The 24343-nt window shown below is 41.3% G+C and overlaps 1 protein-coding gene across 3 annotated transcripts in view; it reads left to right on the top strand.

The window, feature by feature from the left end:
- pik3c2b (phosphatidylinositol-4-phosphate 3-kinase, catalytic subunit type 2 beta) overlaps positions 1-21693 on the top strand; it is a 190271-nt gene extending 168578 nt beyond the window's left edge. For all 3 annotated transcript variants that reach the window (XM_043716445.2, XM_043716446.2, XM_043716443.2), the window contains exons 30-33: positions 7030-7111; positions 9970-10076; positions 10613-10738; positions 12052-21693. In XM_043716445.2, the coding sequence (XP_043572380.1) occupies positions 7030-7111; positions 9970-10076; positions 10613-10738; positions 12052-12246 (510 nt within the window). In that variant the 3' untranslated portion in view covers positions 12247-21693. The remainder of the gene's footprint in view (positions 1-7029; positions 7112-9969; positions 10077-10612; positions 10739-12051) is intronic.
- Positions 21694-24343: the final 2650 nt, after the last annotated feature.

Raw genomic sequence — 24343 nt, forward strand, 5'->3', positions numbered from 1 at the left:
ACAAAATGTGTCTGTTTTCAATATTCAATGTAATACCTAATGTACAGATACCTGATATTGGATTCTAAGAGATAAGATGACCAAAGAAAGACTTGTTTATCTGGAGCCTTTTGTAACCTCAGCACATTCCAAAGCCAGTTGCAGCCAAAGTATGATTAAAATGTAATTGCAGGAATTGCAACAGTTACTTTGTGTACAGCAAGCTCCCAAAAACAGGCGTGTGCAAATAGCAAGATAATCTATTTTAATAACATTGGTTGCAGGATAATTATTGAATTGAATTGAATTGAATTTATTATCACGTGCCCTGAGGCACAGTGAAAAGTTTTGGCTTGCGAGCAATACAGGCAGATCATATCATTAAGTAGCATAGATCAGTAAATAATAGGTAAACAGCGGCAAAAACAAAAGCACAGGTACAGGTGAATGCTAAGGGTTTGAGAGTCCATTCAGTATTCTAACAACAGTAAGGAAGAAACTATTTCGAAACCGGCTGGTGCGTGTGTTCAGGCTTCTGTACCTTCTCCCCAATGGTAGAGGTTGTAGAAAGACTTTGCCAGGGTGGGATGGATATTTAAGAATGCTGGCAGCCTTTCCTTGACACAGGCCTGGTAGATGGATTCAATAGATGGGAGATTGGCATTTGTGATTGTCCGGGCCGAGTTCACCACTCTCTGTAACTGTTTCCAATCTTGAATGGTACGGTTGCCATACCAGGTAGTGATACATCCAGACAGAATGCTCTCGATGGCGCACCTAAAAGGTTGGCAAGGGTATTCGCTGTCATGTTAAATTTCCTCAGCTGCCTGAGGAAGAAGAGACGTTGTTGGGCCTTTGTAACCAGTGCGTCCACATGAAGCGTCCAAGAAAGCTTGTTGTAGACGACCACTCCCAGGAGCTTGACACTCTCCATTCGTTCCAGCTCTGTGCTGTTAACGTGTAGGGGGACATGAGTAACATCCCGCCAAAAGTCAATAATGAGTTTCTTGGATTAGCTGTCATTGAGAGCCAGGTTGTTCTCATCACCTCCTGTCTGTAGTGTGTTTCGTCGCCACATGAGATTCAACCGCCTATGGTGGTGTCATCACCTATTGGCCAAGATATGAGCGAGAACTCCACTCTCCCTCCTTTAGAATAGTGTTATAGGATCCTTATCACCCCACTTAGGGGGCAGACAGGGTCTATGTTTAAAATCACTTGCAAGAAATGATGATCATTTACAGGACTGTACTCAATCTGGATGACATTAGTGTCAATTAATTTTTAAAGTGCATGGACAGAAAAAGAAATGCAAGAATTTTATCATGGAAAGGAAGAATAACTGAGGAAAGTACAAAGAAATATAATAATGAAAACTGAAAGCCGCCTAATCGTGTGCGAGGCAAATCTTTCACACACAGAGTGGCGAGTCTTAGATTAGATTAGATTAGATTAGATTAGATTAGATTACTTACAGTGTGGAAACAGGCCCTTCGGCCCAACAAGTCCACACCGACCCGCCGAAGCGTAACCCACCCATACCCCTACATTTACCCCTTACCTAACACTACGGGCAATTTAGCACGGCCAATTCACCTGACCTGCACATCTTTTGGACTGTGGGAGGAAGCCGGAGCACCCGGAGGAAACCCACGCAGACACGGGGAGAACGTGCAAACTCCACACAGTCAGTCGTCTGAGGCAGGAATTGAACCCGGGTCTCTGGCGCTGTGAGGCAGCAGTGCTAGCCACCGTGCCGCCCACACCGAGTCTCTGGAACTCGTTACCAGAGGACATTGTGGAAGCAGACACAATTGCAGCAATCAAGAAACACCTGGACAAATACGTAAATAGGAAGGGAATAGAGTAATACAGATCCTGTAAGTGAAGATAGTTTTAGTATGGAAGGGCAAAATGTGTTGCCGCAAGCTTGGAGGGCCGAAGGACCTGTTCCTGTACTGTATTGTTCTTTGTTATGCTGTGAAGGCCCAGAGAGGGGTGTGGTTAAAACGATGGGGAGGTGTGATTGTTTGTTGTTACCAGGCATGGCAAAGGCTCTGGAGGTTCTATGTGCTTCATTTGGTGGAACTGGAACCTTTGATAATTCCATCTTGTGGTAGAACTGTACCTGAAAGTGAGTAGCTGCTCACCTCTAATGGGAAATACTGTCAGTATGCCATCTAGAGGCAAGACCGGTCTGTAAAATATACATAATTATAGGTTTATTTCTACTTTTGTTTTCGGTATGATATTAGAAATGGTATGCCACATCCCAAGCATCATAAGTGGCAGCAGTGCATACTAGCTACACAATACATGGCAGTAACTCTCAGAAGCTCCTCCAAGTTCACTTTCCAAGCCATAACCTCTACCGCCCAGAAAAACAAAGTCAGCAGATCCATGGAAACACCAACATCTGCAAGATCCCATTCAAGACACTCACCATACTGATTTGGAACTATGTCACTGTTTCTTTATTTTTGCTGGGTCAAAATCCTCGAGCTTCCTCCCTAACAGCACCCTTGATGACCCCACACCATTTAGACTGCAACAGTTCAACAAGCAGCTCACCAGCATCTTCTGCAGTGCAGTTTGGGATGGGCAATAAGTTCTGACCTAGCAAATGGTACTCATCCCATGACCAAATTATAAATACATAAATTAAAACATTCTAAGAATGTTGAGTACTGCTCTATTACAGACTAAAACTAACTATTATTTTCCAGAGCACACAGTTCCCTTAACTCTGGAAACACTAGCATTCTGGCTGGCCCAAGCTTCTGTTTACTTAATGACGCCTAAGCGGAGCAATTCCACTTGAACAGAATTAGATGTTCGCTCTCTGCTTTAGCAGTGCTGATCTTACAAAACTGTACAGTGTTCAGTTTATTGTATGATGTGGAGGTGCTGGTGTTGGACTGGAGCGGACAAAGTTAAAAATCTTACAACACCAGGTTATAGTCCAACAGGTTTGTTTGGAAGTATAGGTTTATTGTAAGCAATGCCATGGGGAGTCTACTCAAATATGTCTGGTATGCTTCAGTCAAAGTTGAGGCATCAGTCAGGGTGTCAGATGTGTTCAAAACAAAGGCATTTTTTGATGTTAAAATTAGTTTAATGACCTAAGCTGTCTGCAGCATTTTTCTCCAAGATTAATTTGAAGGATGTGGCTTATTCGGACTATTATACACATCGTACGCAAACAATGACTTTAAAAGGACAGCTCCCTCTTAACACCTACAATTTATACTTATGCAAATAATACCTGTAGATATCCAGTAAGTACACTAACTCAACGTAGTGGCAACATTACCATAGAGACATTGGACCAAACTTTCTAGTCTTGAAATACTGTGAAAGTCCAGAGATGCAGAACACCTGGGTATTGCCCAGAAAACTTCAGCTTCAAAAGGACAAATCCTCTGTTCCCCACTACTTTCCATCAACTTCTCTGGCTGTGAGTTAGATTTGGGGACATGGGATGAATTCAATAAGTTTAACAGAATATGTACCTCTGAAATGTTAGATTAAAACCTAACATAACTCCTGGGTAACCACATATTCCCATCGGATCCTATGACCACTTACCATAACCATCTCCCTGACCACCCTTACTCATAACAGCATTATAAAATGATATGGCATGGGAGAAGGACGCTCAGCCTCTGTTGACTCTATCAGTTATCCAGCTAGTCCCATGCCCCAACACATTCACTACATACTTTCACTTTAATTCGTGTATGTTTTGTGTTGAAAGCTATAATTAAATATTCAGCCACTGTTTTGGACAGTGCTTTCTGACCTGCTGCATAAAACCAATTTTCTTCATCTGACCTCCTCCCCTAATCCAACTGATTTCACCAATTACCATAGCTTTGTCCTCACCTTGCTAATCCTTTCACTCGTGGGAGTAGATTCTCCCTACCCACTATTGTCTATTCCTGATATAATTTTGAAACCCACTATCGTGATAAAAAGTAGATTCTCCCTACCCACTATGTCTAGTCATGACATAATTTTGAAACCTGCTATTGTGATTAAAAAGTGTGTAATTTATATTTATTAATATAATTTTTGTGACTTTAAATTACAGACTAGTGGCATATGGGTATTGATCTATTCTATGTTGGGGAAAAAAAGTTTAATAATCACTGAAAACAGGTCAGTGTTTTCAAAGTCATGATTTTAAACCAGTATTTGTCAGAGTCAGGTGGTTGAAGGTCTCCTGAAGAGTTAATGCAAGTGTATTTATATCATGGGTTTCACAAGAGAAGAAGAAAAAGAAATATCAATTAGATTAGTGGAATCAGAGTAAGCAAGCTTAAAAAAAAATGTGTTAAAGGCTTCTGGCTTTTGTTTAGAAAAAGACCTGACTGAAGTCATACAGTCATTAGAGCACAGAAATAGATCCTTCAGTCCAACTCACCCCCTCCCATCAAACAGCCCAATTTGAGCTAGTACCATTTAGCAGCATTTGGCCCATATCCCTCTAAACCCTTTATATTCCTATACCCCTCTAAGTATCTTTTAAATATTGTAATTGTACCCACCTCCGTCACTTCCTCTGGCAGATCATTCCATACATATACCACCCTCTGTGTGAAAAAGTTATCTGTTGGGTCCCTTTTTTTAACTCCTTCCCCTCTCACCTTAAACCTATACCCTTTAGTTTTGGACTCCCCCACCCTAGAAAAAAGACCTTTTCTATTCACATGATCCATACCCTTCATGAGGTCACCCCTCGGCCTCATGCTCCAGGGGTTATTATGTAATAACCCTCTTCATTGTCCACTGTACCACCAACTTTGGTGTCATCTGCAAACTCACTAACCATGCCTCGTGTATTCATATCCAAATCATTTATATAATTGACGAAAAGTGGTCCCAACACCGATCCTCGTGGCACACTGGTCACAGGCCTCTGGTCTGAACAACAACCCTCTCCCACTATCCTCTGTATCCTAAAGCCAATTTTGCAACCAATTTGCTAGCTCCCCCTGGATCCCATGTGATCTAACCTGACTAACCAGTCTGCCATGCGGAGCATTGTTAAACGCTTTGCTGACTTTCAAATACACAATGTCTACCACACTGTCGTCTTCAATTTTCTTTATCACCTCTTCAAACATCTCCATCAAGTTAGTAGGACATGATTTCCCACTCTCACAGCCATGTTGACAATCTATAATCAGCCCTTGTCTTTCCAAGTGCATGTAAAGCCTACCCATCAGAATTCTTTCCAACTACCTACCAACACTGACATCAGGCTCACATGTCTATAGTTCCCTGGCTTTTCCTTACATTCTTTCTTAAATAATGGCACCACATCAACCAAGCTCCAGTCTTCCAGCACATTACCCGTGGCTATTGTTGATACAAATATCTTAGCAAGGGGCCCAGCAATCTGTTCCTGAGTTTTCCACAAAGTTCTGGGCATACCTGATCTGGTCCTCGAGATTTATCAACTTTTTATGTGATTTAAGATCTCCAGCACCACCTCTTCAGTGATATGAACTCTTTTCAAGACATCACTATTTATTTCCCCAACTTCCAAGGCCTTCGCCACAGTAAACATTGACACAAAGTGTTTGTTTAGTAACTCTTCGAAAAATGCATTTGTACAGAGCAGTTGAGTGAATAAGTTACCTCTAAGGAACTCAATTGTGTGAGTCAAAGGAAAAGGCTTTACAATTCACAAAACAGGAACTTAGTGATTAGATTAGATTAGATTTCCTACAATATGGAAACAGGCTCTTCGGCCCAACAAGTCCACACCGACCCTCCAAAGAGTAATCCACCCAGACCCATTCTCCTACCTTTACCCCTGCCTAATATACCTAACACTATGGGATATTTAGCATGGCCAATTCACTTGACTTACACATCTTTGGATTGTGGGAGGAAACCAGAGCACCCAGAGGAAACCCATGCAGACATGGGAAGAATATGCAGTTGCCCAAGGTGGGGATCAAACCCAGGTCCCTGGTGCTATGAGGTAACAACGTTAACCATTGAGCCCCGTGCCGTCCGCAGAGTTGGGGGGAGTGGTTAAAAAAAAAACCGTCCAAGTCATAACTTCAGACTGGAAAGGAAAATTTCTCTGGCTTTTGATTAACCCTTGTGAATTGTTTTGTCAGATGTTTGAAAACATTTAGATTGTTATGTGCCAATAGCTTGGTTTGTTCCTTTTTTTTTGTTCTTGCAGAATAAGCTTCTGTTTTATTGTTAGAACTAAATCTGCAGGCTTATGCGATTTTGCTTCAGCAAAGAGATTACCATGTCAGATTTTTCATTTGTCAAGATCATACTCAAAACCAGAGATAGGTAGCAGAGGTATTTCTGAAAAGAATTGGGTCTAGGTGGGTTACTCTTCGGAGGGTTGGTGTGGACTTGTTGGGCCAAATGGGCCGGTTTCCACACTGTAGGGAATCTAATCTAATTTATCTAAAGCTTTACACAAATAGTTCTTTGGGGAAATGAAGACTTGTCACATTGCATCTGCGTTTTTGCCAATGGCTTCAGTCAAGTTATTCCATTCTTAGTCTCTTGTTCCAAGTACAGTTTGTATGGCAATAAATGATTGTTCAGGTATCTTAATAATCTTCCAATCCATTCCATTGTCCAGCGCAATGTGAAACAATGTCATCTATCGCTTGTGGGTTATCCGTTAACTAGAGTGCAGCACTGTCACATGTTCCCATCTCCGGAAGTTGCAGAGAAGGTTGTCATCTTAACGTTAAAACCTGGCCATTCAGGAAAACATTTAAACAAAAGTAGAGGAAATCACCTCTCCAGAACACTGGGATTGTCAGAGCAGATATAGTTATATATAAGAAGGAGTAGCCAGCAGTAGAACATGAGAGTATTTTAAAAATCAAGATAGAGAGATTGTGATCGAAGAGGAGAGGCAGATTCTGAACCTAGTTATCAACTCTCCCTGCATTCCCAACTTTTTTCACATTATTTCAGCCTGGATAGATCAAACTACTCTTGAACCCACTGATTACACATCATTTGAATGGAAATAATTAGTTTTTTCTTTCTCCCCAGTGTGACCTGGTCTACACTTTCTTTCATCCACTTCCGAAGGATGACAAGTCCTTGGCTGGGAATACAGTTCCAAAACCAACAGGTGTGTTCTCATTTCCATACCCCACAAACTCATTACATGACTTTTGGAGGCTTTAATCTTCCTTTCTAGTGAATAGTGAAACTAAGCCACAGAAAATCAGTTACGTTGTGACATAGCAAGCTGGCACTCTAAAGCAGCACTGTGCAGTTTATCCCTGTTGTAATGGACCAGGCCAGGCCCCCGTCAAAACATTTCAAGATCCTAACTTTACTAGTTGTTTTAAGCAGGTATAGAGTGGATATTCCAGGAGCGATGCAGCTGGCCCAACTGCTCAGTTTTAAAGAAAACAGAATTTATTTATACAGGAGCAAAAGAGAACAGAATTTAGAGTAACATATCTATTTGAAAACCCAACCAACACAAACGCAACTTAACAAAGCTGTTCCAAATGTCTGCAACATCCCAGAAACAACCCTTGGCAAAAAGATAAATTCAAACACCAGTTCTTACATGAGAGAGAGGATCAGAATGGAGCTGTTCTGTGGGTACACCTTAAACTGACCAGCAGCTACAAAGCAGTCAAACTGCTAAAACCAAAACAAACCAGAGAAAAGCTGAGCTGGTAGAACTGACCACTCTCCTTGCATTGTACAAGAGCTTTTTCTTAAAAAAAAGCTTAAGCCTTTTTCCTGAGGCAGTATCTGTTGGCCATAATGAAATTGGTCCTAAAACCCAAACAAACCAGACACATCAAAACCTCTGCATTTACGACCCATCTCAAGGAGAAAATAAAATCAAGGACAGAGTACCTTGTCAAAGGAGCAACGCCATCACACCTGTGTATGCCATTTCTAGCCTGCTAAAGTCTCAATCCTGAGAATAGCAAGGTGGTTACAGTTGCAATCAAGTGTGGATCAGCGTGCCATCTTCTTAAATGGTGCAATTATGATATCAAGTCTTCATGCAGATCTATTCATTTGATGCTTTAGCAACATCAATCACAGCAAAGGCTAGGAATTCCTGTTCTCTTTAATGTGACATTCTCAGTAATTCCAGCTTTTCCCAGAAGGCTTCCTACTCATGGACTGTGTGTGTATTGGGTCAATACACTGACAATGTCTTCTGGTAGATTAAGTAGAACCTTGACCTGGCTGGTATCCTGTTTCTAAATTTCTTCAATGGAAATAGGAGCATGACATAGATTAGGACATAGGAGTATGATGGAACATCCACCAGTGTGAGAGAGATTAGAATTAGAGATGTAGACATCTCTCAGGATTGTGGGCTATAGGAGGATGGAGAGATAGGGAAGTAAGCAATGGAGGAGGATTGAATGAGGAGATGTTAAAGCTGGAAAGGCTGTACCCCACCCATGGATAAACCCTCAGAGCTATGCAGGAGGTAGGAGAGGCCCAAAGACATTCCTAGCCACATTAAATCACTGTTATTTCCTAATGCACTGCCTCACTAACCCTTTGCTTCACTCTAAAAATTTGCCCATTAACCCCATTACAGCATAATTCTCTGGATAGTAGAAATCTGAAACAAACTCAGAAAATTTTGGCGAAACTCAGCAGATGTTTGTGGAGTTTAAAGTTTTGGGTGTGGTATGTCTCTTCATCAGGAACTTTAACACTACCTCTGCAATGACTTGTTAATGCACTACCCATGGTTATTACTCAATGCTATTCTTCTGCTTTGTTCAATCTCACCAAAACAAAAACTGAAACTTTTGCCAGGCGTTCCTGTAACTTCACATTATAAAAGACAGTTGCTTATTTACAAAATATTTATCAGCTGGTAAGTGCTTAAAGATTTCAAGGAAATGGTTTTGTTTTCGTATGCAAACACAGGTTGCAGTCCAGTGCCTTTGCTAATGATCACAATATAAAATCAATAACAGTTAAAAGAAAGAGGAGCCAAAGGTAGGCCATAAGGCTTGAGCTTGCTTTTTCATTCATTGGGCATTCTGTATATGCTAATTTTGAGGCATAGTCCCTTACAGTTGCTGACCTCAGTTCATGCTATTTTTGGCCGCACTGATGCCTATAGTTAATAAATAACCCCTTGGTCACTTCAGTGCCAGTCCTGTACTGATGTCCCTGAGCCTGCTAAATAATATAAAACAAAGAACTGTGGATGGTGGAAATCTGAAACAGAAATTGCTGGAGAAACTCAGCAAGTCTGGCAGCATCTATGACCAGAAAGCAAAATTAACATTTTGAATCCAGTGATCCTTCATCAGAGCTTATAGCTACTGAGATACTTACCAAGTCTGGCAGTTCAGAAGAAGATGTAGACAGGCAGGAGGCTGGGGACGCACAGCAAGCCAGGCGCATCAGGAGGTGGAGAGGTTGACATTTCGAGTGTAACCCTTCTTCAGTACTGGAGAACTAAGCAACAGTCTTTTATAATGTGATGTTACAGGAACACCTGGCTAAAGTTTCAATTTTTGTTTTGGTGAGATTGAACAAAGCGGAAGAATAGCATTGAGTAATAACCATGGGTAGTGCATTAACAAGTCATTGCAGAGGTAGTGTTAAAGTCGACCTCTCCACCACCTGATGCTGCCTGGCTTGCTGTTTTTCCAGCCTCCTGCCTGTCTACTTTCGATTCCAGCATCAGCAGTTTTTTTTTGTCTCTAACCAAGTTCTGAAGCAGAGTCAGTGGACTCGAAACATTAACTCTGCTTTCTTTCCACAGATGCTGCCCAGACCTGCTGAGTTCCTGCTAAATAATATTTAGGTTAGAAATGCATGGAAAGATAGATTCTGATCAGATTTAACTTGCTCCTTGTTCATTGGGGGGTGGACAGTCATTGCAGTGTTCATAGTAACTAGCTGTTTGGGCACAATTCACACAATTCATTCCATACGCATACTCTCATCCTTCTATTCTTAATTTTTCTTTCTCCAAAGATGTCCCTCCAACACCACCAATGGGGAAGGTTGGTGGTGAAGTGAAGCTATCCATCTCTTACAAGAATGACAAGCTTTTTATCATGGTGATGCACATTCGAGGCTTGGTAAGCAACTCAGTGACTATAAATTATTGGTCAGGCAAAGAGACAATCCAGGGCATTGTCTGAATTAAAAACGCGAACAGTTAAAAATGTAAAAAAAAAGAAAATTATTTAATTACTGTGAAGTTTGGCATTTTACCAAAATGTACTGAACTGATCAGTATTTATGGTCATTCCAAGTTGCTGAAGATCTGACGTATTCTGACTTGGATCTGATTTACCACCAAGTGAATGAACTTGTGTTTGTGTACTCCAGCCTCCCCAGGTGAACAGGAACAAACTGGCTCCTATATCGGCATTGTAAAATTCTTCCCAAGGCTAATCCTTCTCTCTAAGGCTTTTCACATTGTTGCTTAGAGCAACATGTTGATTCTCTTTGGGAATCAAATGCCACTTCACTACTTATAATTGAAGGATCTTTGTGGATTTAACATGGAGTTCATACTGGTCCAGATTAGTGTTTCCCAATGTCTGCATCTCAATTAAATAAGTTTTACCTGACTTGAATGAAACAAACTGAATCTTCTTTGATCCCTCAGGTTTTGCAGGATGGGACTGATCCAGATCCTTATGTCAAAATTTATTTACTGCCTGATCCTCAGAAAACAAGCAAGCGAAAGACTAAAGTAGCTCGAAAGACTTGTAACCCAACGTATAATGAAATGGTAGGTGTATTGAACATTCCAAGTACACATGGGGTGGAGGCGATCAGGTAGAGTTTCTGTGAGGAAGCTAAAAGCAGATGTTAAACAGCTAGTTTGTTGCAGATCTTTACAATCATGCAATTAAAATGCTGTCACCAAGTTGAGGCAAGTTTCCAGGTTTTAAATTCCATGGTGCAATCAACTGAGTGAAATGTCAGTTTTGTTGATTTGTCTATGCATTAGTTTTGTGACCGACAATTGAATTGAAATTAGAACTGAAGGAATGTAATTAATCCTTTATTTCTAAAAGGTGTGAATACTTTTACCAAGATACTGATAATACATGTGTTATTGCATGTTTGTAACATGGAACACCACAAGGTTGCATCTCTGTCTCCAACCCTTTGGTTTGTTACCATCTTTTCCCAGATGTATTCAGATTAACTGCACATAACTGCACTCTCTATTGACCAAACTGGCACCCAGTTGCTTCATAAAAGTAATTTTATTCTCCCTTGACAACCAAAGTTTAAAGATGAAAAATAAATGTCACTAGACAACTCAAACTTTATCTCATAGAATCCCTACAGTGTGGAAACAGCCCTTCGGCCCAACAAGGCCGCACTGACCCTCCTAATAGTAACCCACCCAGCTGTGTTCCTCTACCCTATTATCCTATATTTACTCCTGATTAATGCACCTAACCTAGACATCCCTGAACACCAGGGGCAAATTAGCATGGCCAGTTCACCTAACCTGCACATCTTTGGGTTATGGGAGGAAACCTATGCAGACACTAGGCGAATGTGCAAACTCCACATAGACCGTCGTCCGAGGCTGGAATCAAACCTGGGTGCCTGGCGCTGTGAGGCAGCAGTGCTAACCACTGAGCCACCGTGCCTCCCCCTCTTACACTCATTCTAATGATAGGCATTCATATAGGCTGGAAGTACAGGCAAGTGGAGAGTATTCCATCACTTTTGCCATGTAGATGATGGACAAGCTTTGAGGAGTTAGGAGATGATTTACTTGCCACAGTATTCCTAGCTTCTGACATACTCTTGAAGCAACTGCATTTATGTGGTGAGTCTAGTTAAGTTTCTAAAAGTAAAGCATTTCCTCACAGAAACTGTAACTGAGGAAGTTCAGTGGGAATATTGTAGAGCAAGGATGGCCATTGTGGGAGTGACGGTTGGGATTGGGGAATTGGATATAGGGCATTGTATCCGTGTGTCTCAGAGAGATGAGACAAGAAGATATCTTGCTGAAAGATAATGTTGCTGAGTTTGTAAATTACAGTTTGAACATTGAAAAAATTCCTATTTGTCTTCCAGTTGGTGTATGATGGTATTCCCAAAGGAGATGTTCAGCAGCGTGTTATTCACTTGCGTGTGCTGAGTGAGGAAGCATTCCGGGAAAACATTATGCTCGGCGAGGTGTACATTAACCTCAAGGACTTCAACCTGAACCAGAAAATAGTTGGCTGGTATCACCTGGGATCAACAACTCCACAAGGCACTTTGTTCTAAGTATTTAGTGATGTCACTAAAGGCGCTCTGTTGGACCTCAAGTGAGGTGCGGGTTTGGGTGTGGGAGGGTTAGGGCGAGAACAAATAACAAGGAATAACCAATTGTGTTTCCTTAGTTTCGTGTTTATTTGAGAACTGACTTGATGGGGAGGTTAAGCTATTCAAACATTGTTTTTGAGCCTCTTCATTCTGGAATGTGTTGAAAAGACATTGCCCTCAAACTCGAGGATTACTGGGCATGATGTTGCATGTGTCATGAGCTGCAAACAATTTGCTCCTAAGTTGTGTATTATTACACGATGAAAATGAAGGTAAATATTTGAACTGTTTATATGCTTTTAAACTGTGGTGTGGGCGACCATGTCGTAATGAAGGACTGACTCCCAATTTTTTTTTTTGCACTAAACGCAAGCAACAAGAGGGACAAGAAATTCTTCAGGAATTTATCAAAGTCCACAAGTAGGACTGTAGCAAACGGTGAGGAGAGTGTCAGCATTCAGACCACAATGAGCTCTCATTTAAGTATTTTCAGTACCCCACGTGTGCCTCATGTTCCCATCTGGGAAGTGTGTCGCTCATACCTTGGTGGCTTTTGGGTGTGAATGAAGCCATGTGATGCCAGAGAAGTGATGTGTAGCAAAACTTCTCAACTTGTTTAGGAACATATGAGCAGAGTAGACCATTCAGCCTCTCGAATCTTGTTCCACCTAAGTGATTTCCAGCCACACGCAGCTTGTTAGGGTAACAATTGGTCTTTGATGCTGAGTGTTAAATAGTCAGAATCTCATCAACTGTCTGTAGACTACTGTCTGATATTAAGCTCCATTTAAGGCAATGGAATGGACCATCAGGTGGGCTGTATAATGAGCAACCTGGGTGATGTCATGCAAAATGCATTTTTACCACAGTTTCTCTGATTTTTGTACTGGGGTAAGGGTTGGAAGTGGAAGAAACAACCTTCCATCAGGGCAGGATCATGTTTGGTCCAGCACTAATCTTGTTAATGCTGAAACTGTCATTATCTTAACAACCATCAGATTATTTGCAAGAGTTTGTACAGTTTGTGCTGCAAATAATCCAGCTCAGGAAGTCAGTATGTTTCTTGCATTAAAATGTTGATGCTGTGTCACCTGATTTGTCAAATGGTCAAACAGCTGAGGCACCAGAAAGATCGAAAAGGTCCCAAGTTCCATCTATGCTCAATGCTGAGTTTGTTAGTTTCAGCTGGGGAAACAACTGAGGCTGCATAATTGACTTGAGCAGCCCTGGGCTAGACGTGGGGAGGGATGGGTGTTCAACATGGTTTAAAGTCTAACTGATCTTGAGTCAGAGATCTTTCGGCAAAGGGAAGTGCATGTGAACACTGGAGAAAGTAAGGTTGGTTTTTACTACTACACCCATGATCAAAACCCTGCCAATGCTCACTACTAGTACATGAGTGCCAACATTCATTGTCCAGATTTATATAATTCACAGAGGTGAAGCACTGAAAACTGAGCAGCCGTGCACTCTTTCTCTCTGATCACTAATAGATTTTTTTTGTTAGGATTATATCAGGTCACTGTCACGATTGATAAATTAAAATGGATTTTATCGCTATCACAGTGGAATGAGTGCACACTTATGTTGACGTTATTGCTTTGACGTCTAGACTTCCACACTTCATTAGATCCTGGGAGACTGGGTGTAGTCACAATTGTAACATGTAATCGTGATTTACACCACCCGAGCATTGAATTCTGTATCACGAGGACACTGTTTTAAAATGATCTGGAATGCCTTCCTTCCTAAAGTATATTGCCAGGAGTGATACTGTTCCACGTGCCTTGAGCTTCCCTTCGCTAGCTCTGTGCTGTATAGGGATGTTTTCACCTCATTGGAGGCACACACAAGTTATAGTACATGTGAAATAAACTGAGAAATGGTAGGAAAAGTAGGTGTGGAAGGAAACGTTTAGCCCTTTCTGCCTGTTCCATCTTGCCATTTATCTCATGGTTGATCTGTATCCAGTACCTCTCTTGGTTCCATAAACCTTCATGCTTTAATCAAACAAAAATCTATCTCTGTTTGAAACTTCCTTTCTACGGCCAGCCTCAATAGCATTGTTTTCATTACCCTTAATGTACCTGATATCGAATGTGTAACAGTGCAAAAAGTAACTGCTGAGCTCGATGCTATATTGTGTATAGGGCAAACTGGTCTGGTTTTCACGTTTTGACAGCAGTTATGTTTAGTTTTATTTAAGACGATGTTATCATTTCTCTGGTCATCTTAACACTTTTTCTCCACCTTCCGTAATATGGAGAAGTATATCAGACAAGTGCCAACAACATGTGAACTTTCTCCTTCAGAGCAGCTAACAGTCTCTGACACCATCTCCCATTGGATGGTAAAGGGTAGGTAAATTGTTTCATTGATGAGAACAATGCTATATTTGTGACAGTGTCATAACTAGAGTAAGCGTGGCCCCTTCCTATATTGTAGAATATACTGAGTGAGCTAGATCTACTGTTAGACACAATACGTGAATCTTTGATATACAGACAAAGTAACACTGTTTGGTCTGATTCTTCATAAAGGATTTAATTCCCAATTGAACACAACTGAAACTATTTGTGTACCCTTTCACTGCACACAGGATGGTCCTAGATGTTAAATTTGGCATTGTTTCTGTTAAACAGCTGCTCTCCTCACTTCCACTTCACCTCCCACCGCCTTTTCTGTTTCACAGCTTCAAAAGAAGCTTTGTGAAATTGCCATGCATTGTTTCAGTTTACCTTATACATAAAGGAAAAGCACCACAGTGTCCAACTGAAATGTTCTTTTTAATTAATTCTGGTGGAAGTTATACTGTAAGATTTGTTTGCAAATCTTTGCCTGTAAGTAATTTACTTTTTTTTATTGATACACAATACTGTTATTGAATATTTTTTAAAAGTTTAAACATTTGAATGTCTAATCTTGTTTTCTCCTCCCCCAACTATCCTAAGCAATGTTTATCTCCATTTCACTAAAGTTACACACTGGAATATTCTGTACTTAAAAGACAACAATGTCCCTCAGGACCCACCAAGTTTGCAAAAGAAAATATTTAACAACAAAAGCTCGCATTTATATGGCGACAAAGTTGTATTTACATAACATAAAATGTTCAATTGTCAAATAAAATTTGATGCTGATCTGAAGAAGCAGATATTAAGACAAGTTGGTTAATCACCTGTCCAAAAGAGATGTTAAGGAATATTTTGCAGGCTGAGACAAAGTGGGGATAGATTTGAGAAGGCAATTCCAGAGTTTATAGTCCAAATGGCTTCCACCTTTGATGGAATAGGGGACGTTCATGGAGTGATCCAGTGTTGGAGAAACAGAGTTCCCAGTGGGTGCAATACTGAAGAAGGGAAAAGACTGAGATAAAACTTTAAACGAGGACGACAATTTTAAAGTTGAGACATTTCAGGACCAACACTAGGTACAAATTTGATCAAGGTTAATGTAACTTGAGATCCAACTACACCAAGGACTGATGTCGGGATTTCACTCAAGGGACGGATGTGCAGAGACAGGAGAATACTTTTTTTGTGAACCTGACATTTACAAAGAACAAAGAATATTTACAGCCCAGGAACAGGCCCTTTTGCCCTCAAGCCTGAGCTGATCCAAATCTACTGTCTAAACCTGTCGCCCAATTCCTAAGCATCTGTATCCCTCTGCTCCCCACCTACTCATGCATCTGCTCCCCACCTACTCATGAATCTACCATGCCTGCCTCTACCACCTCTGCTGGCAACGCGTTCCAGACACCGACCACCCTCTATGTGAAGTACTTGCCACATGTATCCCCCTTAAACTGTTCACCTCTCGCCTTGAAAGTGTGATCTCTCATTATTGAATCTTTCACCCTGGGAAAAAGCTTGTCTCTATCCACCCTGTCTATACCCTTCGTGATTTTGTAAACCTCAATCAGGTTCCCCCCCTCAATCTCCTTTTTTCTAATGAAAACAAACACAACCTACTCAACCTCTCTTCATAGTTAGCACCTTCCATACCAGGCAACATCCTTGTAACCCTTGTCTGCACCATCTCCAAAGTGTCCACATCCTTTTGGTAATGTGGCGACCAGAACTGTACACAGTATTCTAAATGCGGCCAAACCAATGTCTTGTATAATTTTAACATGACCTGTCAGCTCTTATACTTAATACCCCGTCCAATGAAGGCAAGCATACTACATGTCTTCTTGACCACTCTATCCACCTGTGCGGCAACCTACAGGCTACAATGGACCTGCACTCCCAGATCTCTCTGCCCATCAACTTTTCCCAAGGCTCTTCTGTTCATTTAAACAACTGATACCTAGATATTAGATCTTTAGTCCTGGTGGATAAGCTGGTTGAATAGAAGTCAGGGTTACGGATCCTTGAAGAACAAAAGGAGGCTGCCAGTTGTGGAGGTCGGCTGAGTGAAAGACCCACTTAAGATATCCAGTTTTATGGAGAAGTTTAAAAATATACATTAAAGCATGGAACATCCTTTTAGCCCCCATATATACAGTCCCAAATCCCATTGATGCCTCTCGTCTTCCTAAACTGCTCTTTTAAAACCCAAGCAACATCTGTACATCCCTCAAAAGCCCCTAATGCCTCCCCACATCAGAAATTCTTCTGTCTTCCAAACAACCTTCCCAGCCCAAGGTCCTTTATAACTCCTATGTTGTCAGTGCCAATCCTTGCCCCTGACGCACTGCTTGTCTTTAAATCTACCATCGAGAGTGTGGTACTGGAAAAGCACAGCAGGTCAGTCAGCATCCGAGGGGCAGGAGAATCGATGTTTTGGGCATAAGCCCGTCATCAGGAATGCCCTCCTGCATCTGCAGTTCTCACTTACTCCAAGTTTAAATCTACCGTGTCAAATTACCTCGTATCTACAATGAGCAGTTCACAGGACCCAGAACTGAGATAAAATAAAGTTCTATAAAGTAAATTTCTAAATGTAAAAAATCACGGTCTTTGCTGGCCTAGCCAGTGATCCCACATCTGGTGCCAATAAAAAAAAACCTGTAAAAATGCCATAAAATCCCATTTATATTTCATTAAACTAAATAGGCCTTATAACAACAAAGACTTAATGCCTGTTTCTACAAGGAATTGTGCATTTGAATTAAGTTTATAGTCCGTAGCAGAGAATCTATAACCATTGGCTGTCAATGAACCTGTGAAATGGAAAGCACCCTGTTGTGTTAATGGGTGCTTATGAAATCCATCATACAGCACAAAACCAGTAATGGAAATTCTGAGACTTAAGTAAATACTGAAGTAGCAAGCAATTTTGAAGCACTTTTTTTTTCAAGATATAAAGTAGAAGCATTTAAAGGCTTTGACAGGTGTTTTTGACAGGTCCTCTTGGCACTTTGACTGGTCCCTGTGACAGGATTTTGAAACTTTGACTGTTGATCTTATCAGGTCTGTTGACAGTTTGATTGTGCTTGGTATGAATGAGCTTGTGCACTTTTTATGCAGATTTATGCCTACTTCGGACATATCCAGAAGGCATCTTGCCTACATCAAAGTTGTCTCTGGCCAGATCCACAGAGGGCATTTTATCTCTCCCAAAGGATAGCCTGATGATACAATGAAATGTATGAAGATCAGACCTGCTCTACACTGCACACTTCAGGTCTAAAAACAGCGAAAAGGCCATCAGAAAGAAGATATTATAAGATCATAAGATGTACAATCAGAAGTAGACCATTCAACCCATTAAGTCTGCTCTGCTGTTCATCAAGATCATGGCTGCTTTGATAATCCTCATCTCCAGTTTTCTGTCTTTTCCCCATAACCCTTAGTTCCCTTATTGATTAAAAGTCTGTCTGTTGCAGCCTTGAGTGTACTTAACAAATCAGCCTCGACAGCCCTCTGTGAAAAAGAGTTCAACAGATTCATTACCATCGAGAGAAGAAAATGCTACTACTTCTCTATCGTAAATGGGTGACTCCTTACTTTAATATTATGCCTTCTACTCTAGTTTCTTGCACAAAGAGAACAACCTTTTCACATCAAATCCATCAAGCCCCTAAGAATCAATGTGTTTCAATAAGGTCTCCTCTCATTTTTTTCAACTCCAATGCCACCAGCCCAACCTCATTACAAAATCCCTCTGTATCCAGGATCAGTCTCGTGACCATCTTGGGACAGCTTCCAATGCCATTAACATCTTTCCTTAAATAGGGACCAAAACCATTTACAGTATTTTCAGGTGTGGTCTGACTTGTACCTTGTACCGAGATATTTCTATTTTCACATTATATTCCCTTTGAAATAAAGGCCAAAAGTCTGTTTGTCTTCCCTATTACCTGCTGAATGTGTGTGCTAGTTTTTTGCAATTCATGCAAATCCCCTTGTGCTGCACCTTATGGCAGTCTGTCTTTAGTTATATAATATACTGGTCTTCTATTCTTCCTCCTGAACTTGGAAAGCATGAAATGCTGTCTAGATGTCTCAAATGCAGATAGGTGATCCAAAAACTCGGGCAAAGAGAAGGATAACTTTATGCCAATTAGGAAGATACCAATACAATGTTCTTTAATGGATTCCCATCCGCAGCCTGATCCCTCTAACTCCCATCCCCAGAGATTCTGCAGTCCTGGAAGATATATTTAAGGTGTCAAGTTATTAATATCAATGTTAAAGTCAGGGAGTTGCAGTGTGCTGCATAAGATACTGTTTCTTTAAATATGAATGAGGTTTTGCAGTTGTGTAGAAGACCACAAACAGGAATTTAACTCTCTACATGACAACCAACAGTAGATTATAAGTCAGAGATGAGTTTGAAACACCATACAGTGTTCCAGTCAAGTTCACTATAGGGAACATTTACAACATTTGGATATGATGTGGAGGAGCTGGTGTTGCACTGGGGAGTACAAAGTTAAAAATCACAAACGCCAGGTTATAGTCCAAGTTTATTTGGAAGCACTAGCTTTTGGAGTGCTGTGCCTTCATCAGGTGGTTGTGCAAATTGCTATAAATTATGTGTCTTACGATCTTATACTCCACAACCACCCGATGAAGGAGCAGCACTCTGAAAGCTAGTACTTCTAAATAAATCTGTTGGACTATAACCTGGTGTTGTGATTTTTCATATTTGGACAGATATATGGATAGGAAAAGTTTAGAGGGATGTGGGCCAAATGCAGGCAATAGGATTTGATTAGCTTAGGAAATCTGGTCGATGCAGACGAATTGGGCCGAAGGCACTGTTTCCATGGTGTGTGACTGTAATGCCTTTAGCACTTGTTACTGAGAAACAGGAGATATTGAAGGAATTGGTGACAGTATGAGGACAGAGCAAAGAGTTCATGTCTAGTTCAGGATATAAGCAAGACAGTGAGCATGTTGGGGGGGTACATGTTTTTTTTTTTGTAGCATGTTCAGTTACAAAAAATGGTGTCTTGCACTACATGGTTAGTCCATGTTTTACTGTTAGACTTCACCTAGTTCCAGGAGTTGCAGCCTGCATTAGAAACCGCTAGAAGTTCACTAAGGAACAGACCATCACTTCAAATACATGCTGGTGCTTATTAAAGAAACAAAAAAAACTGCAGATGCTGGAAGCCAAGGCAGACAAGCAAGAGGCTGGAAGACCACAGCAAGCCAGGCAGCATCAGGAGGTGGAGAAGTTGACGTTTCCGGTATAAATCTTCTTGTCAATGGTGCTTAATAAAGAGCCTGCTTTGTTACATGACTCTCCTAACTACAACCAATTGACTGGGTGTCAACACAGTACTAATGTAGATTTGAAGTACTATTTAAAATGATTCACACCATTTCATGTTGATTAGATTCCCTACAGTATGGAAACAGGCCCTTTGGTTGAAGTCCAAACCAACCCTCCAAAGAGTAACCCACCCAAACCCATTTCCCTCTGACTGTTGCACCTAACACTACGGGCAATTTAGAATGGCCAAATCACCTGACCTGCACATATTTGGACTGGGGGAGGAAACCGGAGGAAACCCACACAAACGCTGGGAGAATGTGCAAACTCCACACAGACAGTTGCCTGAGGCTGGAATCAAACCTGGGTCCCTGGCACTGTGAGGCAGCAGTGCTAACCACTGAGCCACCGTGCTGCCACATCTCTCTAAGATCACCCTTCTGCCTCCAATGCTCCAGGGAAAACAGCCTGATCCATAAACCAGTCTTCTAAAGGGCATTAGGAGACTTTCTGGAGCACTTTGACAAGAGGGAAAGGAGGGCAGGGTAACAGCCATCCTCCGAGTGAATTATCCCAAGGATTATTGGCCACATTCCTATTCCTCGCTTTTGAATCCCCTCTAAACCATGTTCTCCAGTGCTGCCCCAGGAACCTGTGTACCCTCACAGCACTGCATATCTTCAGTGGAAGTGGGTACAAGGAACTATTAACTTACCATTAAAATTTAAAGTGTGATCACGTAGTGGGGGAAGCTGTCCACTGACAAGGCAGCAATTGTAGATTGGCTTCAAAAGATCCTTCTAGACCATCCTCCCTGACTTTCATCAAGGTAATTCAGCAGGGAAGGTGATATAGTATTATCACTGAATTGTGTATCCAGAGAGTCAGGTAATGTTCGAGGAACCAGGTTCAACTCCTACCATGATAGATGGTGGAATTTGAATACAATAAAAATCTGGAATTGGGACACTAATGGCCAGGAAACCATTACCGATTGTCAGAAAAACCTATCCGGTTCACTCAGGTCCTTCAGGGAAGGAAACTGCCATTCTTACCTGGTCTGGTCTACATGTGATTCCAGACGCACAGCAATGTGGGTGACTTGACTGTCATGGGTGTTATGAAGATGTGGGTGTACTGTACCTTTTAAGAGAGTTAAAAGCTAGCAAAAACTACCTGACAGCATCAAATGTTCTGAAAAAAGATACAAAGTAACATGTGCTCCAGCTACTAGGGTAGCTAAGGGAGCCTGGAAACGACAAAATAGATTCGGATTAGGCCAATCACTTTAAATTATACCCTGAAAAATACCAAACTCCAATTTGCATTTCCAGTTTGCATTTAGTATATTGACAATCTTAAAAGCCAATGACACAATCCAATGCTTTGGGGCGATGAGAGCGGGGAAAGTTGAACAATTGGGAGGAGAAATGTCAAGCTACCAGCATGTAAAGACTGTCTGAAAAATAGCTCTCTTAAAAGGTATCTTTATCAATCAGTAACCTGAGAAGCAGAATCCCCAAGAAAATGAAAAGACGACATGAATACAGAGAAAACTGAAAGCTGCCTGGTTTTGAGATGCTTTTTGTTTTGTAAATCAAAATCAGGAGTTTTACTGGACCAGTGTTATAGAAGGGAAAGTAAAAGATAGGTTAAAGAGGTGTTGTAAAAGTTGTTAGTTAATTATTCTGTGTTGTAGTTAAAGAAATAAAGTTGTTCATTTTTTACTTTGAATAGTTCTTGGCCTCTCAAATTTTCACAGATTATTGCATGGGATAAATCTTTTCTGTGTTGCTGTTTTAAATTAAGCAGGAGTGTTTCCCCCGTGTACTAACAGTTTGAGGGCTCGTCTGGGATTTGAACTGTTTTAGACAGACGGGTTATAAAAAATTCCCAACAGATTTAAACAATGGTAGATTAGTGTCCTAGATCTTTAAATAAAACTAGGCAATTTGTTTACTTTCAGTGACTTGTGGTTGAGTAAATTAAAAGTGAGAGAAATGGCTCTTAAAATTCCTAAAGATGATTCTCAAATTTGCTAAGAGAGTTTTAGAAGTAAAGAAATAGGCCATACTTTTGGAATTAGCAAATAAGTTAGATTTGGGTTTAACCAAAGACCAAAGTAAAGCTGAAATTGTAAAGGAATTACTCAAAACTTAGGTGTATCAGAAAAAACCGACAAGTGCAGTAGAGGTAGAAAAAGTTCAATTACAATTGAGGAAAATGGAGTTAGAAGATAAACAAAGGGAGAGAGAGGGGAAAAAGAGAGAGAAGAAAGGGAGAGGAAAAAAAAGAGAGAATTTGAACTTGAGAAGTTGCGACTTAGTCAGCAAAGGCAAGTTAAAAGGTAGTGAAGGTAGCGGTATATATAAATACAGAGGAACCTTGATTATCTGAATGTAAATTATCCAAAAGAGATCTCGAGGTCCTGATAGAAACTTTACATTAAAGAGGTGTTTCCAACACTGATTATGTCTTTTGTTTCCAATGATTAAAAATGAACTCGGCTTACTGAAATACTGCCGAGAACAGTCCTGGACATCGATGGGATTCAAGGCACCATCTCCAAATGACTTATTGCCCGCCCTCTCTCTTTCCCCACACTTTCCCTGGAGTTGTACACAGGGGTGTACCCTAAACCCCCCTTCCCCAGATAATCTTGCCAGCATTGTCCTGTACAGGGCAATGGTGGAACTTTTCAAAACGTTGCAGTAAAATGTTGTGCGTGCGAGTGCTATTTGGAGACGGGGGAGAAGGACAAGAAGTTATAATTTTGAGAGATATAGAATCTAACCGGTCGATGATAGTAAGGGGTGAGCGAATGTACACCCTTTCTGATATGCTACCCGAGAGTATGGTAATTTGTGGGATAGATGGACAGAAATTTAGCATTTCCCTATGTAAGATCAGGTTGGAGTGCCAACTCGACTGGGAAATTACAGTGGGATTGATTGACAGAGTGTTAGTTCCAGGAATTCAGTTTGTTCTTGGGAATGATTTGGCAGGATCCAAGTGGGAGTGACACCCCTTGTGGAGATGCTCAAGCAAGACAAAAAACTGAGGAGTTTAAACAGAAATATTCTGGTATTTTCCCAGACTCTGTCGTAACTAGATCCCACTATTATAAGTCACGTAACGAAGTGAAAAGTAAAGAGAAAGGTAAAGGAATTGAGGTTCAGTTAGCGGATACCATGTTTGACGTAATGGTGCAGGAAAAACCTGAACAGGCAGAGGGCTAGACAGACTGGGTGGCACGGTGGCTCAGTGGTTAGCACTGCTGCCTCACAGCACCAGGATCCCAGGTTCGATTCCAACCTTGGGTCACTGTGTGGAGTTTGCATATTCTTCCCGTGTCTGCGTGGATTTCCTCCGGGTGCTCCGGTTTCCTCCCACAGTCCAAAGATGTGCAGGTCAGGTGAATTGGTCATGCTAAATTGCCCATAGTGTTAGGTGCATTAGTCAGAGGGAAATGGGTCTGGGTGGGTTACTCTTCGGAGTGTTGGTGTGGACTGGTTGGGCCGAAGAGCCTGTTTCCACACTGTAGGGAATCTAATCTTAAAAAAAAAGTGTTTACTCCTGAAAGACGAAGAGACTTGCAACAGCAAGACGAGACAATAAAAGCTATATGTGTGGATGTGAAAAGGAAGCAGAGAATATTCCGGACGGTTATTATCTGAAAGATAGAATCCTAAGATGCAAATGGAGACCACAGCAGGTTAATGCAGAGGAGAAATGGGCTGAAGTGCACCAGATTGTGTTGCCAGTAGCATACAGACAGGAGGTGTTACGAGATAGCACATGTACTACCTATAGGATGTCACCTAGGGGAATGAAAGACTCAGGCTAAGGTCCAAAAATGCTTTTATTGGCCTGGAATACACAAGGATGTGGTTAACTTTTGCCGTATGTGTCATACATGCCAAATGGTAGGTAAGCCACAGGCTGTAATAAAACCAACACATTTGTTGCCAATTCCCACATTCAAAGAACCTTTCACACGGGTTATAATTGATTGTGTAGGTCCCCTCCTGAGAACTAAAAGTGGGAACCAGTATTTGTTAACCATAACTGATGTCTACACCAGAGTTCCGGAGGCAATTCCATTACGGAGTATCAGGCAAAAAGGATAATAGAGGAGTTAGCAGCTTTCTTAAAGGGCGGCACGGTGGCACAGTGGTTAGCACTGCTGCCTCACAGCGCCAGAGACCTGGGTTCAATTCCCGCTTCATGTGACTGACTGTGTGGAGTTTGCACATTCTCCCCGTGTCTGCGTGGGTTTCCTCCGGGTGCTCCGGTTTCCTCCCACAGTCCAAAGATGTGCAGGTCAGGTGACTTGGCCATGCTAAATTGTCCGTAGTGTTAGGTAAGGGGTAAATGTAGGGGT

The sequence above is a fragment of the Chiloscyllium plagiosum genome, unplaced genomic scaffold, assembly GCF_037043375.1.
Source record: "Chiloscyllium plagiosum isolate Xiang-an unplaced genomic scaffold, Cpla_swu_hap1 HiC_scaffold_26, whole genome shotgun sequence".
Classification (NCBI taxonomy): domain Eukaryota; kingdom Metazoa; phylum Chordata; class Chondrichthyes; order Orectolobiformes; family Hemiscylliidae; genus Chiloscyllium; species Chiloscyllium plagiosum.